General features: G+C 35.1%; 1 protein-coding gene across 1 annotated transcript; it reads right to left on the bottom strand.

The window, feature by feature from the left end:
- Positions 1–5,024: 5,024 nt before the first annotated feature.
- Positions 5,025–13,921, bottom strand: LOC121412039. The gene is made up of 3 exons (XM_041604950.1): positions 13,914–13,921; positions 10,615–10,791; positions 5,025–6,417 (listed from the first exon to the last, which is right to left on the bottom strand). The coding sequence occupies exons 1-3, from the start codon at positions 13,919–13,921 to the stop codon at positions 5,886–5,888; spliced, it is 717 nt and encodes a 238-aa protein (XP_041460884.1). The 3' UTR covers positions 5,025–5,885.
- Positions 13,922–17,189: the final 3,268 nt, after the last annotated feature.

The raw sequence follows: 17,189 nt of genomic DNA, 5'->3' as shown, positions 1-17,189 counted from the left end.
AAGAGCTTCAATCTATGTCCTTTGAAGCTATTTTTGATCCTGTATGGATAAAAATAAAGTAAATAATTTTAAGTGGATAACTCGATTTCTGTAAAATAATTTTGCAACTTAAGCTTTCCTGCTTTTAAGTTTTGCAGACTTATCTATATAAAATGTGCTTACTGGAGACATCTTATCTTTCGTCGGGTCAAAATTGATCATTATTTTGTTAATTATGTTGTAGTTGGAGATGAAACAAACACTTTTCAGAGATAGGCTTGAGGTGGGGATTTAAAGGTCATTTCAAAGGAATATTCCATTTAGATTGTCTTTTATAGCGATCACTTGCTTGCAGGAGGGGGGGGGGGCTCTTGAGCACCCTGGTCTCCAAGCCTTGCATGTTTTATTAGGCTAAAATGCTCGGTAATTGCTCATAAATAGGAAACGAGAGGTCGATCGGTGATCAAGCGGTAGAATATGAAGAAAATGATAATATTCGAGGAGGTTACAAAGCACAATTTGCATTAAATTCTGATTATTGACCCACATAAATATATATCACCCTGCGGGATGCCAACGATATGATTTGTCTGTCAAAAAAAAAATCATCATTAACATTTTCCGAAGGATTCTTGGTATAGGGGGAAAGCTGCGTGTGCGTAAGACATGTCATAAGCCATTGGGGCAACTTCGGGGGGGGGGGGCACGTGCTCCCCCTCCCTCGGTTGGCCACAAAAAAAAACAGGGAAAGGGAGAGGAAGAGGGTGAAGCAAGAGAATCGTAGTTGGAAAAGGGAATGCTACATTTTTTTTCTTCAGAATTTGATAAAACATAATTAGTTTAGGGTGTATGTGTTCACTCTTCCCGGTGTAAGCATTAACTTTTTATTGCGATACAATATAATCACCGTCCAAGATGAGTAGGTAGCTCTTAAAACATTCCCTTTCCAATTCAATGTATAACAAATATTCATTTCAAGGCAATACAATTTTTTTTCATGATTACTAAAGGGGCTTAAACAATCCCCATTTTATGTCTGAATATAAACTTTGTGTTCTTGTTGCTTTGGTGCTTTTTTAATGATAAGTTACGTATGCTCTTCATGAATTCCTAAAAATAATCCATAAAGTGTCAATTTTCAGAATCGCGCTAAAGTTATTTGATTAGTAATATAAAATACACCTCATGAATTCATACACACAGTCAATAAATGTGTCCCCTTTTCAATTCTGAAAATAATAAAAACTCCAGTTTGTGCTTCGCGCTCGCAATATTTGATTAGTGAGATACCTCTCCAGTTAATGATTACAGTGCTTATAATTTTCCTTTTGTAATGTCTCAAACTAAAGAAAAATCAGCTTGAGCTTCGCGCTCGCAATATATGATCAGTAAGATACCTCTCTTTTTTTATTTATGATTACCAATTATGAATACAAAAAATCCAACTCGCGCTTCGCGCTCGCAATACTCGATTAGTGAGATACTTCTTTTGTTCATGATTACAATGCTAAGAAGTGCTTATTATTTTTGTTTCAGGTCTCAAACTGAAAAAAAGGAGCTTGCACGCAATATTATAATCATTTATATATATATATATATATATATATATATATATATATATATATATATATATATATATATATATATATTATAGTGATTTAGTGAAATATGTGACATGATCACATAAAATAGTACGTAGAATGAAGTATTTTTAGATCTGAATAGAAAATTTTCCAGCTTGCGCTTCGCGCTCGCTTCATTTCATTAGTTGAATACGTAGGCCCTATTGCTCTTTGTAAAATTCCCACTAACTTTTCTTAAAATGTTCCCTATTTATTTTAAGGATACTGAAAAAAAAAAAAATATTGAGCGCGCTTCTTTGATCGTGCCCTGTAATGACGTTACCCACGGTACGCCACTATGAGGAGGGGTGCCATGGCCATGTATGCGAGTTGGCTCCGATACTAAATCTTTTCTAAATTTTAACTATTTCTGATACTTCGCCCTTTCACTCCACCCGCCCTCCCCTTCTCTCTCTTTTCTCTCTTGCTCCCTCTCTTCTAGTTCTATCATCCAAAATACCACACTCTTGTATTTGCACTATCACATTATTCAAGCTGTACATAAAGGACAGACAGACTACATACTTAATTAATCACATAAGATGACCACAGATGGAGAATAATGTACGAATATCCAAGTGGAGTAAAATGGGGTCGACCCAAAAGTGGTAGGTACATTCTACTTGTGAAACAGTTCAAAAGGGGGGGGGGCGTTCGAACACGGGCATCGTGAATATGGTCTTTTGAAAATATTAAAATTTTGGTGAATGTGGATATGGAAAAGATGAATTTTTATAAGGATGCTTCTGATTTTTCTTAAATATGAATATCCTTCAAGGGAACTCAGTTTAAGATTCGAAAATACAGCACCAATTTGTTTTTTTTAAACCTAAGTCAGAAAAGTGAGATTGCAATGAAGATGTAACAGAAAACACAAACCATACAAACACACCCATGACATCAGGTAAGCGTTTCATTATGAGTTTGTTTGGTGAGTGATATTGACTTATCTGCTCCCAGTCAATCAAATACATGATTTCCAGCCGATTATATCATTAAAGGTCAACAACACCTCAGAAAAATGTTGATTTGAATCAATAGACAAGCACAATGCTGAAAATTTCATAAAAATCGGATGTAGAATAAGAAAGTTATGACATTTCAAAGTTTCGCTTATTTTTAACAAATAGTTATATGAACGAACCAGTTACATCCAAATGAGAGAGTCGATGATGTCACTCACTCACTATTTCTTTTGTTTTTTATTGTTTGAATTATACAATATTTCAATTTTTACGAATTTGACGATTAGGACCTCCTTGCCTGAAGCGCAAAATGTTAAAATAATGGAATTCCACGTGTTCAGGGAGGAATGAAACTTCATTTCACATGACAATGACGAGAAAATAGAATAAAATACAAAAGAAATAGTGAGTGAGTGATGTCACTCACTATCTCATTTGCATACCGACCGAAATGTGCATATAATTGTTTTGTGAAATGAAGTGAAACTTTAAAATGCCATAACTTTCTTATTTTACATTTTTTTGGGGGGAGGGGGGTGGACTTGTCCTTTGAATTTGTCAATGAAAATCCCGAACAAAGAGTTTCATGAATCACACACATCACAGGGTTCTAATGTATGCAGTCGCTCACTAAACGGAAATGGCCAATCAGGTTTATTTTGACATGCGATTTTGTTCAAAACACTGACCAGGAACCAATCAGAGGTATTGTTCCATATTTGGAATCCGTCTCAAAATATTTGTGTTACGGAGCCCTGATGAGCACCATCATTATTTTTTGCTACTGAGGACGAAAGTCTGATAGGCGCTCTGTAGAAGCATCAACTACATGGATACGAATATAAAATACACAGGAATATCAATATTAACTTTAATATTCATGTTTTATACATTATATCCCTGATATATACATAGCACATTGTATATAATATATCGCTTTTTTAAACTTAATCATTGTTATCCCTTTTTATTGAATTAACAACACTACCGTTTAAAGAAACTACAATGAATTCATTTCCATGAACATTACACGAATGTCTATAACAATTAATGAGCATGGGAGATGATTGGGGGTGGGCGTGGCGGGACATCAGAAGCAGACATAATGATTAAAATGTCAGAATATCATAATGTCTAAACCGAAAATATCACGAGCATGCATGCACATGAAAATTCATCAATTTTATTCCTCCCCGATTTATATCTGGTGAAAATGAATCCATTTTTCCGCCGTAATTGAAGCAAGACAAGATAGCCGAATCAACATTTTGTTGTGATTGTCAGTTTGCTTGACACAAATCGTCTGCTTTTGATGCCTAACACGCCTTGATTTATAGCAAATCCCATCACGGACATGCGACATTGTTATGTTTTCTCACGCTTTCCAAGACAACTTGGGGCATAAAAGCGTCTAAATATTCTACGAAATAGTGTGCTAATATAATCATAACGGAGAACAATATGAATGGATTCTTCATTTTTTGAATGAGACTTATTTAGAGTAAGAAATCGATATCCGAAGACAGCTGGCAAAGACAAAGTGTCAGTAGTCTGTTAGACGCCATGCACAAGAAAACTTAAAATTATAAATGTCGCGTTATGGAGGTTGAGTTCAATCTAATATTTTTCAAGCATCGATAGTTGACTCATTCAAATATTATTTTAATAAAAAGTTGACACAGTTTATTATCAAGGCTATAATCAGTGATGATGTCGAAGATGTAGACCTAACTAATAAATTGTCAACACAATATGTTCTAACTTATGCTATAGTCGCACCAACGAAACGGACACCAAGATGACGTCAATGGAAATAACGTGATTCTATTGGTCAGTCTTGAGTCGATTTCGTCGATGTGCCTGTACACACTAAGAAGTAAAGGTTCAAAATTGAACCCCGAAAGGTTGATGCAAAATCAGCACCCTATGGGTTTTTTTAACCCTGCGGTTGGGGTTTATTTTTGCACCCTGCGGGTTCAAAACTGCATCCCTAGGGGTTCAATTTAAAATTTAGGGTGCAATTTTGAACTCGCAGGGTGAAAAAATGAACCCCAACCACAGGGTTCAATTTTTGAACCCATAGGGTGCTGATTTTGCATCAACCTTTCAGGGTTCAATTTTAAACCTTTATTTCTTAGTATGTACAGCTATATAATATTTGGAATTTGACACAACAGATACTCAACCTTCATAACACTAGGTGCAGGATGAGAATGGATGAGATAAAAGATGCTTTGAAATTATCCATATCTTCTGCGCATAATTGAACGGAAATACTAATTACAAAACTAATACATTATTTTCATTTGTATGAGTGGCGTTAGTTGATGTGGAGTGGGTTTCGTTGGGATGACGGCGACATTGATTAGAAGCTGTGCAGAGTCTAATTCGAGTTTGGTTTCTTTGCAAATCGTTTCTGTCACACCTTTGTCATGTCTGGGGGGTTTTTTGGTGGCAATTCGTGACCGATTTCCTATTAGTATGTGATATAAAACGGAGGTTTCACCTATTCTCATATGAACCAAAGATGTATTTGAATATTTTGTCATCCATTCATTAGGAATATAATTGTTCATTGCTGTATATATATATTTTTCACATATCATAATTTGGTCATTAAAATGAAGGGGGAAAAAACAAGGAGATTTGGTGATTGGTATGGAAAACTATCTTGAATATCATTTCATGAGCAAGAGCAGCGTACGTGTCAGGGTGGATAAATAGAGAGAAGAATTGTCATTTTCTATCCTAAAGTGTTTTCACTGACTTTATACTTTGGAACAGTTTTGACTCGTTATCAAGTCTGAATTGCACATGATCATCATTTCCCTTTTTGTAGGGAAGGAGAGAGGCTTGAACAATACGTTAAATCCCTTCTATGAACCAAGCATCAGTAATCAAAATCACAATAATGACGCATTGTCTTGTTTTTAGTTAGACATCATTATTAAGCTACGCTGAGCAGAAACCTTTGCCTGTAATGTATTAAGCCTCAATGGTAAGTCTTACTGTCAAGGAAACAAAATATACAAAGATGCTCAGTGATGGATATCGTGGCTGTTTGTGACCAAAATGGCAGCCTGCCTGACACGAGGAAAAGCGTGTAGAACTATTTCTCATTGACATTATAGCATCAAGGTTTTATGTTGAAACCAATGACGGAAAAATATCGACAAAAACCTGAAAATTGACTTTGTAAACAATCACAGATCAACACAAAATGTATATAGTGTATCTATGGTATAGCCTCTCTTTTCAAAAATATATTCACAATCACAATACGACAAGGTTTAATCGTTCTAGTCCATCCGTATATTGTTCAATCATCAAGCAATCTTCGTGACTGATTCGCCACCAGGTCTGCAAGCCGTCTGAAAAGGCTCGCTCTCCTCTTTTCACGACCCTCCTGCAAAATAATTTCAGCGTCGCCGTCAACAACCTGGCTTCGTCGTCGCCGTCTTCTGCCTAAAAATTGGGTGTTGCAGCAACTCTGCCAGCCAGAGACTAAGTCCGTGTGATATGACTGTACCAATCTAGACAGGTTGGTTGCTGCATGCCGGTTGCATTTCCTGAGGTGACCAATTGCGTCGGCGATTTGAGCGTCGCTCACGCCCGGCGTGAAGCTAAACGATGGGAAGCACTGACGAAGCGCAGATTCAACCGTGTCCATCTTGAGTCGTAAGGCATTTTCGAAGGTAGGTGCACCATTAAAACACTGTGATCGGATGCATTGGAAGTCGGCGATGACGCAGTGTGGACCGATCGAGATGACGACGACGACAATCATAAGGTATAAAGGGCATGAAGACGGGTACAGTTTACTCTCCATCGGGAACCACCCACGGCAAAACCTGCATGAAAAAAAAGAAGAACAAACATATCTTCAGTTGTCTGTTTCTCTGAAGCAATTGCCATTATGCAACTTTCATACCTTCTAAAGATACATTATAATGTCAAGCAAGAAATGAAATTCTAAAAATCCTATAATTTCTTTCAAACGATTTGCTTTGTAGTAATGTAATATTTCATGTTGTCTTATTTCATGCCTACATGGATGGCGCCACATTTTGAAGTGATATCACTAATGAAGAGAGAATGGTATATTAAGTGGAAATTTAAAACGGAACAAAGCAGCGAATTGTAAATATAGGGTTAAATAATAATCATAATATATAATCATAGTATCATTTAGTTTTCAGTTTTCATTCAGAATAATGAAGTCACCATTACTCTTGCCCCCCCCCCCCGGGAAATTTTGTGGCGTGGCCCTGTGGCAAATCATAAAAATAGAGTGTCACACGACAGTTTAAGTTTAAATAAATCCGTTATCATATTCTCTATCTGGATCATTGTGAAAAATGCGATATATTTTGTTAAATCACAATTTTTAAGCATAACGGAAAATTAAGACATAAAACCTGTTTAAAGATCTCCTAGTCAGCTGTGATGTGAGTCAATACAAGTTTGTAAATTACTGTTTTGGATATTAATATGGATCCTGCAACCTGAAATGGCAATCTAAACCCAATTGAAAATGAGGTCTGCTTATTTTTATGGCTGAATATTCACTGAACCATGAGAAAGCTTAATTATGACTTAATCATCATCCTAAAAGCTATGCTTATCATCACACTCCATTTAATGTCAAGGCTAGTTATGATAATTATGCTCTAAAATAAACCTGTGCGGCGGTGTATACGCTTAATTCTGTTTTCACACGATAGGTGGCGTGATAATTAAGAAGATGGAGCTGAAATGTGTGGGTAAAGAGTGTGTGGGATTTTGTGTGAGTGAGCATGCCGGTGTGTATGTGTGTGTGGAGTGGAAAGATAAAGACATTACCCATTACAAAATGTTGTAACCAGGTAAGAGGGGCCTTGCCATACTACCCTGACCAAATTATCCGGCCGGCGAATTTGTAATAAAATGTTTGAAATTCGACGACACGACTACTATGGGTTTTACTACTTTTCTATTTAAAAAAATTGTCTAAATTCAAACATATTTAAACACCATCGGAGATACATGATGGTAATTACACGTCCATAGCTATCATAAATAGCCTAGAACTCTCTATATTCATGAGAAAATACTAATCATTATGTGACTATCTGATCTGCTATTTCCTTGAAACCGATTCTGCATCATTGAAATAGGAAACGTTTCCAAATGAAAAAAACACCACTCTAATTGATTCAAATATAATGTGAAAATATAATTTCAACATGAGGAAAAATAAGTGATTTTGAATAAACATCATCACTTTAGTAATTATCATACATTCCTTCTTAGGGATGGAGTAGTAAACTTCTATATTTATTAACATCACCGTCATCTCCATTTTCAAATGCATGTAATTATAAATTATGAAAGGTAATCATTATGCTTGACGCTTTTTGTTTTGAAAGGTTGATTTTGTACCTGCTGCGAGAAGAGAAGTCACGCTGCTTTATATCGTGTGTAACGTCACCCAAGCGTTACGCCTTACGCATTATTAGTGCTATCTCACCCCCTCATTCACAGACTCTCTTCCACTCTCTCTCTCTCTCAACTCGATTCACATGATTGTGGTTGATAGAAAAGAGTTAACAATTTAATATTGTCAGGGGGTAGAAATAATGAATAAATGGGAAGGTAATCTACATTATGTCACGATCGAAAATTTATTGTGCATAATTGATGTCAGAAAAAAGGATGAGCCACTAAGCCTAATTAAATTATGCATTCTTATTGTCATGTTCGCTTTTCCTGATTTAATAATCTTATATAACAAATCGTATGGCGATCAGGTATTGTAAAATGAATTAAATGTTAAAAATAGTTAGAATAATATGATAATCATAATGGACATAAATTGAACAAAATAAAATTTTGAAAGATTCACAATTAGTGCATAAAACTTAATACTTAAAAACGTGTTTTTTAAATAGAAAAAGGAGAAAAGGGAAAAGTTAGTTGAAGACTCATACAGAGGGCGAATGTGATAAAGTTGTGAATATGCGAAAAGGAAATTGTACAGTTAAGCGCACTAGACGCAAACACACAACCACACATCTTCGCGCGCGCACCCACGCACACATTCCACCTCAACATACTCCACACACGTCCACCTTAAAACGAGGAAAGAGTTTCCGCCTAATTCTTGACGATTGGCAAAATGTCTAATATATATATCTCCTGTGAGCTGTATTGGCCTGAACTTCTGTTTTCAAGTAAAATTCTTTTTAGTCATTTCTAGAATATTTAAAATCTAAACATCATGGCCCTTTCTAAAACAAACAAAGCAACATGCGAGTGAGGAAAATAAACACTCTTCGCATGATGGACAAAATTAAACTGCGTAGGATTGTAATACCTCGGAGCGTGATATTGTATCAGTTGTCACACGATCCAAGAGGAAAATAATTTAGTCAAAGAAAATTTAGCACTCAAGAAATCACCACTGGTATCATATTGGCTCCTCTTATGTATAGGTCATAATATGAATAACCGGTCAGATCGACGTATTGATTTACCAACAACTTGTCGCAAATTAATAAACAATTGAAGTTCTAAATTTATATCTAAAATGCTTTTGAAATATTTTGATTTCACTCTGAAATGTCATGAAGTAACAATAAAGGCATGGTAGGAAGTCAAGTTTTCTTTCACCCACCCCGAGTTTACTATTAATATATTTCAACGAAATTGTGATAAAACGTAGAAATTTGAAACCAAAACGAAGCTGAAGTCCGAATATTAATTATTTTTAAAATCTTCACCCATGCAAACGATTCGCCCTCCAATTTTGTAGGAACCTTTAATTTGCTGAAGGGTTTCAATCCAGGTCATTTGGTTTTATTATCTCATTCAAAATGTTATAATTCATAAACTTATAGAAAAAAATTATATCAGTGGTATAAAACTTAAATTTTTAAACCCCTCCCATTTCGTTTTAACTGACGCTCATAACCCACTATAAGAGGCGATCAATTGGTTATCAAAGGTGGTTAGAATCCTTCCTCGAAATGGTTGTTGGTGTGTACACTATTACACTGATGATTCATGTTTATAACGAAAATGATAAACCTTAATCCTAATTTCCTTTAAAAAATCGTTGCTGTTTTAAGAAATTTAGTCGTTACTTGCCTATCTTATTTGGTCTTATATACATTCCATCGACACTTATTATTGATATAGATGTGGCAGATTTATCAATCACAAATTACCTCATTGGATAAAATCATAACACTTCTGAAGATATCAATTGAAATTGTCAATGCATATGAATTTTTAGAGATCTTCAGTGTTGAAATTAAAAAGGTCAAATAGAATGAGATGTTTATAGGGATATTACTTGGGAAAAAAAATCATGCACTAATGAACGGAGAACGGGCAAAAATTATGAATTTTGAGGTGGTGGAGGTGGTGGTGATGCTGGTGAGGATGATGGCGGTGGTTGATGAGATGGTATTGTTGGTGGTAAAGATTGTAGTTTTCCTGGAAGTTCCTGGCTGTTGTTGAAAGTGTTATGGGTGGCAGTTTTCGTTGCTATGTGGTGGTGGTAATATATTCTGGTATCAAAAAATGATATCTGCGCTCAGTAATTGCATATACAATCTTTTCCAATCTCGAAATATGGTTTTATCATATGGAACTTACTATACAGATTACATCTTGGTTAATTTTAAGTTCAAACGAATGCAATTTTATTTCATTAAATGGACAAAATAATGCTAAACATAAAATGTATATAGACCTTGTAAAGCAAGGAAATCTTTGAATAATCATGATTATGTAGACATGGTAACAATATTTCTTCTAACCTTTAATCGTCCACGTATCATTAAAAAAAAATCCTCAAGAACTTTAGGAATCATTAGTAATGGAATACTGATAATGTAAAAATGATTATTATTTAAATGAAGTTTATCATGACATGTCAATTAATGTTATTTTCATTTCAATAGATGAATAAATAAAATGAGGATTAAAGTCAGCTGTTTCAATTAAATAGACAAGAAAAACCAAATTCAGTTTCAATAACTATAAAGAAACCTGGAACTAACCTCTTACTGGAAGAAATCTTCTCCGGAGATTCCAGGATCGCAGGTAAAAGCCAGAATTGATGATGCAGAAAATAATAAAAAAGACAGGTAATGTTTGTTGCGAAGCGATGATGGGGATATGCGATTATCCAACTGATCAGCCAAAAAGTAGAAAACCAACTGATGACAGAGATGAGTCTGTAGATAATAGTGAGATGGAGAATGGATACGAATGATGAACCTTTCGATTCTTTTGACGAATGAGAAGGAAGTCGTAGACGAGTATACTTCAACTTGGACTAGAATAGATAGCGGTATTTCATCTCACCCCTTTGACGTATCAATATGACAAGATTATATCCACCCCTTCCCTCATTGCCCACCTCTCTTTCTCTGTCTCTCTTCCTTCCTCTGTCTCTCTCCCTCTCCATTAATTGTGTCAGTCATCCGCGGGGAGTGATGCTATGATTTTTATGGATCGTACCCCTTGGAGAAAAGTGGATGTGTCTGGCGTGCGTAGATTTATAACGTTTTGGTGGGTAGGGCGGAGCAATGAAGTATATCAGTAACTGAGCAGAGATATTTTGAACTTTGACTGTCCGACACTGGCTTGGGTTAAGTATTCACCAGAGGTAGATAGTTAAATTAACTAATTCTATTTTTTTTAGATAGCATTTTGTTAAATTCGCCTACATTCATAATCGTATTCATTGAATACTAAAGCCAGGGGCAGCGGAGCGAAGTTGAAAGTGGGGGGGGGGGGAGGAAAAATGGCACCTTTTCTTTTTAAAAGGGCACTATCTTAAAACAAAGAAAATTACTTATCTACAGTGGCGTAATGGGGCAAAACTCTTGATGGGGCTAAATATGTCGTGTCACATAAATTTAAAAGATTCGCGGGCGACCAAAAATTTTGTAATTTTTATAACGAAAATCCAATTTTGTGATAGATTTTGACAACTTGAAAATAAAAAAAAAAGAATCTTATTTCAATCTTCTCACTTTCCTTTTCTTTTTTTTTCTTGCTCGTGAAATATTGGGGAGGGGCAAGAGACCCCATCTGCACACCACTGCTTATCTACCCCCACTCACATGACTCATGAAGCTTAAGGCAGGTAGGATTATCTTTACAAGTTTTGTAGTAACATATAAAAATGGGAATATTGTTTTCTTGTTTCAAAGGGCCACTCGTTAACACGTGAAATGGGTTCTTCTCAGGTGAAAGGGGCACAGAACACGTTCGTAAGGGGCACTTTTCTTGGGTAAAAAATGATGACTGATACGAGATAGGGCACTTACAAGAAGGCAAGGGGTTCTTTCTAACACATAACTCGGGGCCTTCTCGGGTGAAATGGGCACATAACACGTTCGAGAGGGAGCATTTTTGCTTTAAAAAATGACACTTATGCGAGAAAGGGCACTTGGTGACACCTAAAACGGGTCCTCCTCAGGTGAAAGGGGCACAGTACACGTTCATGAGGGAGCATTTTTCTGGCGTAAAAAAGGGCACTTTTTCAGTGCTACAAAAAGTGGGGGCAATGTGCCCCGAGGATCGGCGCCCCTGACTAAAGCTGTATTCCCTTTGAGGAAAAGTTGCATTATCACTGAATTCCCGATGGAGAAAGAGTATACAATTTTTTGTTTGATTCATATAATTGACATAAATACAAAAGAATCTGATCCATTACAATGGACCAATAAGGAAAGATTTAATCAATTCCTTGATAAAATTTTCACCATCCCAAGAGAAATCTGTCCCTCATAACTTGTGCCACTAAACTCAATAAATAAAATATCATTGGTATAATATCCATGAAAATTGTAAATTGATGGTGGTGGAGAATATGTTTTCTTACCGTTTAAAAGAATATGCTTTTCAGGCTGGATGAAAGGTTCTGTTGAATTGTACAGACATTACTTGTAAAAAAATTCAAGAAAAAATCACGAGTTTGATGGCTTCCTTATTGCTTTCTCAAGCGAGCTTGAACGGGTTAAAATCAAGACATCGGACCCACCTAAGATTGCACAGTACAAACATTATGTACAAGTTATGCACTTTTTTTTTTTTAGATATGCCTAAAATTATTCTGGAACCGTTTTTGAATATGTTTATATATACTGCTAATATTGTAATCAGATTGAAATTACCCATTCTGTACTTTAAGAAGGACTTTATAAACATTTTGTAACACTCAATTAAGACTTGGACATAACATATTTTGAGATTCGTTGAGATGTGTGTTTCGATGTCAGTTGCACAAAATATTCATATTCAGCGTGAGAGCGTTAGTCTAAACATGTTTAAGTTTACATAGACATAAAACGAAAATTTCAAATATCACTCACAGGCGATTAATGATAAATTCTAATTAGAATTGTTTATGAATTATATTTAAAGAGCGTTTTAAAGCTTGATCAAAATAGTGATGCCTTACGGTGTATCCAGTTTGAAAAGAATGTGATTTGATTTGTTACCTATATGTAAAAAACATCTCTAGTCCAAGTTGGAGGGAAAATAATGATGAAACTGACTCCTTAATCGACAGATACTATAATCTAAACTAAACTAAAGTGGGCTTTTTGGTGTGTTATTTTTCTCATAAATTGTGTCATTTCGAATTTTGTTGGCTCATATGAAATCAATACTTGGTTATCTTTATATTATGTCCATGTATACTTGGATACTGTTTCTGAATGGGATGGGTTCGTGAGTTTTCTCACGTTTCTCACTGAAATGTTATTTTCTATTTATATCGTTCACATTGAAGAGGCAACATGGGTTAGACTTATATATCTGATGCAAAATAGATAGTGTTTATAAACCCGATGAAAACCTTGCACACGTCATGACGAGATTGATGAGTATACCAATCACATTAATTACTGGAATGTGCAATTGACGTGACATTAATTGTATGACAGAGATGAGATTAAAAAAGGGTCTTCATTGTATCACTTTATCGTATCTATATACCCGCACGGGACAACATGTTATGTGAGAGAAAATCAAAGGTATTTTTATGGCTTGCTTTTCAAAGTTTAGCATTCTATAATTATTTGAAAGATGTGTTTATTGTATGGGCCTTTTCTCAGGTAGATGTCTTATTATGATGGGATTATGTATCTAAGATTCATAAGACTAAATCCTGAATGACTTGAATTCAAGAGATATTCTGTCGAATCCGTTTGAAATATATTTTTTATAAAATATCTGGACTGCTTTGGTTTATCCAGACAGGTAATTAACCAGCAATTTCTTATCTTCATTTTTTTTCTAGTTAGGACGTAATGACATTTCAACATATTTTCGCCAAACTGACTTAGCCATCGTGAGCTATCAAAGATTTCGCAAAGATACATCCATCCAATAATCATGTTAATGATTATATCTTTGATCCTGTCCTAATTATTTTCGGAGGGAAATACATTCCATATTCTTCTATCGATATCTCATAGAAGATAGCATATATTAACCAACATTTTTTTTTCATTTATTCAATTCGAAAGTTTTTTTCTATATGACATGGAAGAATCTGTTATCAGAAATACGCCTACCTCAAATACTTACTCTTGATATTTTAATACCAAAATGACACTAATTATTTTAGTGGTGTTATACACGTACGCCACATTCTCTGGCAGAGTATTGCAAGCCAAACCGATGAGCAAAGTCTTAAGTTTCCCCTCGGGATAGCCCATCGTTATTGCCTGTAGGCATATTCACTGAAGCCTGAGATATGAATCCAATGGGAAATCAATTGTTTTCGCTGCTCTGGTTTGCTTATTTCATCACCCTCGCACGACTTTCATTGAGCCGATTGGTCAAAAGGAGAATTGCGTCACCGGGGAGACGGTTGGTGTATAACAGAGTGAATATATCCCAGCAGAGCTATCGAATCAGTACTGGGTAAATATTCACTTATTAAACAACCATTGATCCTATTTATGACCAAACAACAACAACAACAGATAGCTGCAAGTAACTCATTTATGATAATTCGTTTGATCAGGAAATGAAATGAAAGTTATAACTTATTCAATTATTTTGATTACAAGTGTTTTTGGTGTCCATGTATCAACGGGGAACGGAATCGTAAGTTCTCCTGCGGTCAAAGACAAGTCTGACAATCTCTTCTCTGAAGTTGAAGTCAATAAAAAGGTCTATCTTATGGAAATAATAAGCATAATTACTAAATATTAAGTTGCCTCTTGAGATTATTATTTTTTTGTCAGAGCGGAACCTTTGCGTTCCACCCTCACATCACATGGGATGCGTATTGGTATAAAGTTCATCATAGCCCCGAATCCTCAAAATATGAAAAAATAATTCCCTCGATAATGTTTACACGTCATCTCAAGCGAGTGTCGCCCACAGGCGATCAAGCAGGGCCCTTCCTACCAAAATTACGGTGATTTTTAAATCGCTTTGTTCCCTGATTGACTTTTCTGCTTAATCTCCCATCAACTAATTTACCCGATATGAAAAATCATAATTTCCCATGACAGAAGGTATAGAGTTTATTCACATGCACGTATCACGCTGGTTCTAGTTTTTAATAGATCAAGAATGGCGAAAGGAAATTGAAAACAAAGGCGCTACTCTCTTATGAATATTACATGCATCATTATTCAATTAAAAAAATATGAGCCAAATATCAATTACAAAATTAAAGGTACTCGTATTTTGAGGGCATTTCAAAATACAATAACGAGATGAAAAATATTGCTTATAAAAAGTTCAAGCGCTTTTAGCAGATCAGCTGCTGTCACGCGCTCATGCGATTCATGGAATATATTCTATGAATGCAGCAAAGAGTAGGATTCGAATCCACGACCCTCTGATTAAGAGACGGAAGTAAGAACCACTACACCATAACGCCTCCAATAGTTGTGATAATCTATAAGATGGAAAAGTTTCTGTCTTTTCTAAGTGGTATCATAGTTATGTTAAGTTAATATTGTTAATACAAAAATAAGTTTATCAGTTCATATAATGTTGTCGATGAAACTAATAAAAACATGTGCGTTAAATAAGCATGGAAAGGAAAATGACTGTATAGTGACAGAAACAAACAAAATGATGATTGTGTGAGCAATGAAGGCTAGTGTTCATTCATAGAATATTATCTAACACAATTGACTTAACTAAACTGGAGGATGATGAAGGAGTATGTTTACGGACTTTTGAAAACATCTCAAAATATTTAAAGTATCTCAAAATATTGAATGCGTCCCCAAATATTGAATGCATCTCAAAATATTGAATGCTTCCCAAAATATTGAATGCTTCCCAAAATATTAAATGCATCTCAAAATACTGAATGGATCTTAATTTATTGAATGCATCTCAAGATACTGCTTATATCGAGGATTCATAGTCGATATCCTTGGTTAAAGGGGAATGAAACCTTTTGGAAGTAGGCTTGTGTCGAAACATAAAAATCATAGAATAAGAGCATAACAGTTTGAGAAAAATCGGACAAATAATGAGAAAGTTATGAGCATTTGAATATTGCAATCACTATGCTATGGAGATCCTCCCATTTGCAATGCGACAAGGATTTGTGATGTCACGTGTGAACAACTTTCCCTTTGATGGACTATAAAATACCCCCAAAATGTGTCTTTTTGCTTTTTCTTATAGTGATACAAACTCTTTATCCATGATGTATTTTTTTAAAAATCTGTATAACATGCCCTCCTATATATAAAGAACACATGATCTACAGATAGATGTGATAAAAGGGGTAATTTAAGTGAAATATATACTAGAATAATGGGGAGAGCTGTTCACAAGTGACATCACACATCTTTGTCACATTGCCAATGTGAGGATCTCCATAGCATTAATGATAGCAATGTTTAAATACTCATAACTTTCTTATTTTTGTCCGATTTTTCTCAAACTTTTGTTGATCTGTTTCTTTGATTTTTTTGTGTTAACACAAGATATCTTGTTTCAAAGGTTTCATTCTCCTTTAAAGGTATATTGTGACATTTGTTTATGTCAAAACTTTTTTTTTAGATTTCACTCTCCGCTTTTCACAATATTCATAAACAAGTTCTGAGTCCATACAATGTATTGCATTGGTCAGAAAGAACTGTTTTTGTTCTACAAAAATATATAAAGAAGAGAAGTTTTGCCGAGTGAGCTTTCATTTGATGCATGAAACGAAAAACTCACAAGAATCGTAATTTGTTCATCATACTGGTCTGATGGTTCAAAGTACAAGGGTCCCTAACAAATATAAATGAATCAAACATTCCTTGACCTACGCCAATGGTATTGTCGAAAATTAACTATTGATAGTTACTAGAGAGGATGTACCTTAATTCAGAGCATAATTGGGCAATTCATGGATGCCGTTATAATGATAACTTCAATGCGAATATATAACTGCACGGGTTGTATACATGAACATCGGATATTACTGCTCGAGACTATCTGACGAAAGGGGACTTATGGTAAACAGAGTCAACTCAATAACATTCAAAAGGCAATGAAATGAGCTACATTATTTCTTAGAAGACGCCATTACAGAGATAACGATCTCGGGAGATTGCTTAGGATTCTTGGTATCTTTTTATGATAATGA

Source organism: Lytechinus variegatus, chromosome 3 (assembly GCF_018143015.1).
Source record: "Lytechinus variegatus isolate NC3 chromosome 3, Lvar_3.0, whole genome shotgun sequence".
NCBI lineage: Eukaryota > Metazoa > Echinodermata > Echinoidea > Temnopleuroida > Toxopneustidae > Lytechinus > Lytechinus variegatus.
The sequence above is the reverse complement of the archived record's forward strand: the minus strand, read 5'-3'. Positions and strand labels throughout refer to the sequence as shown.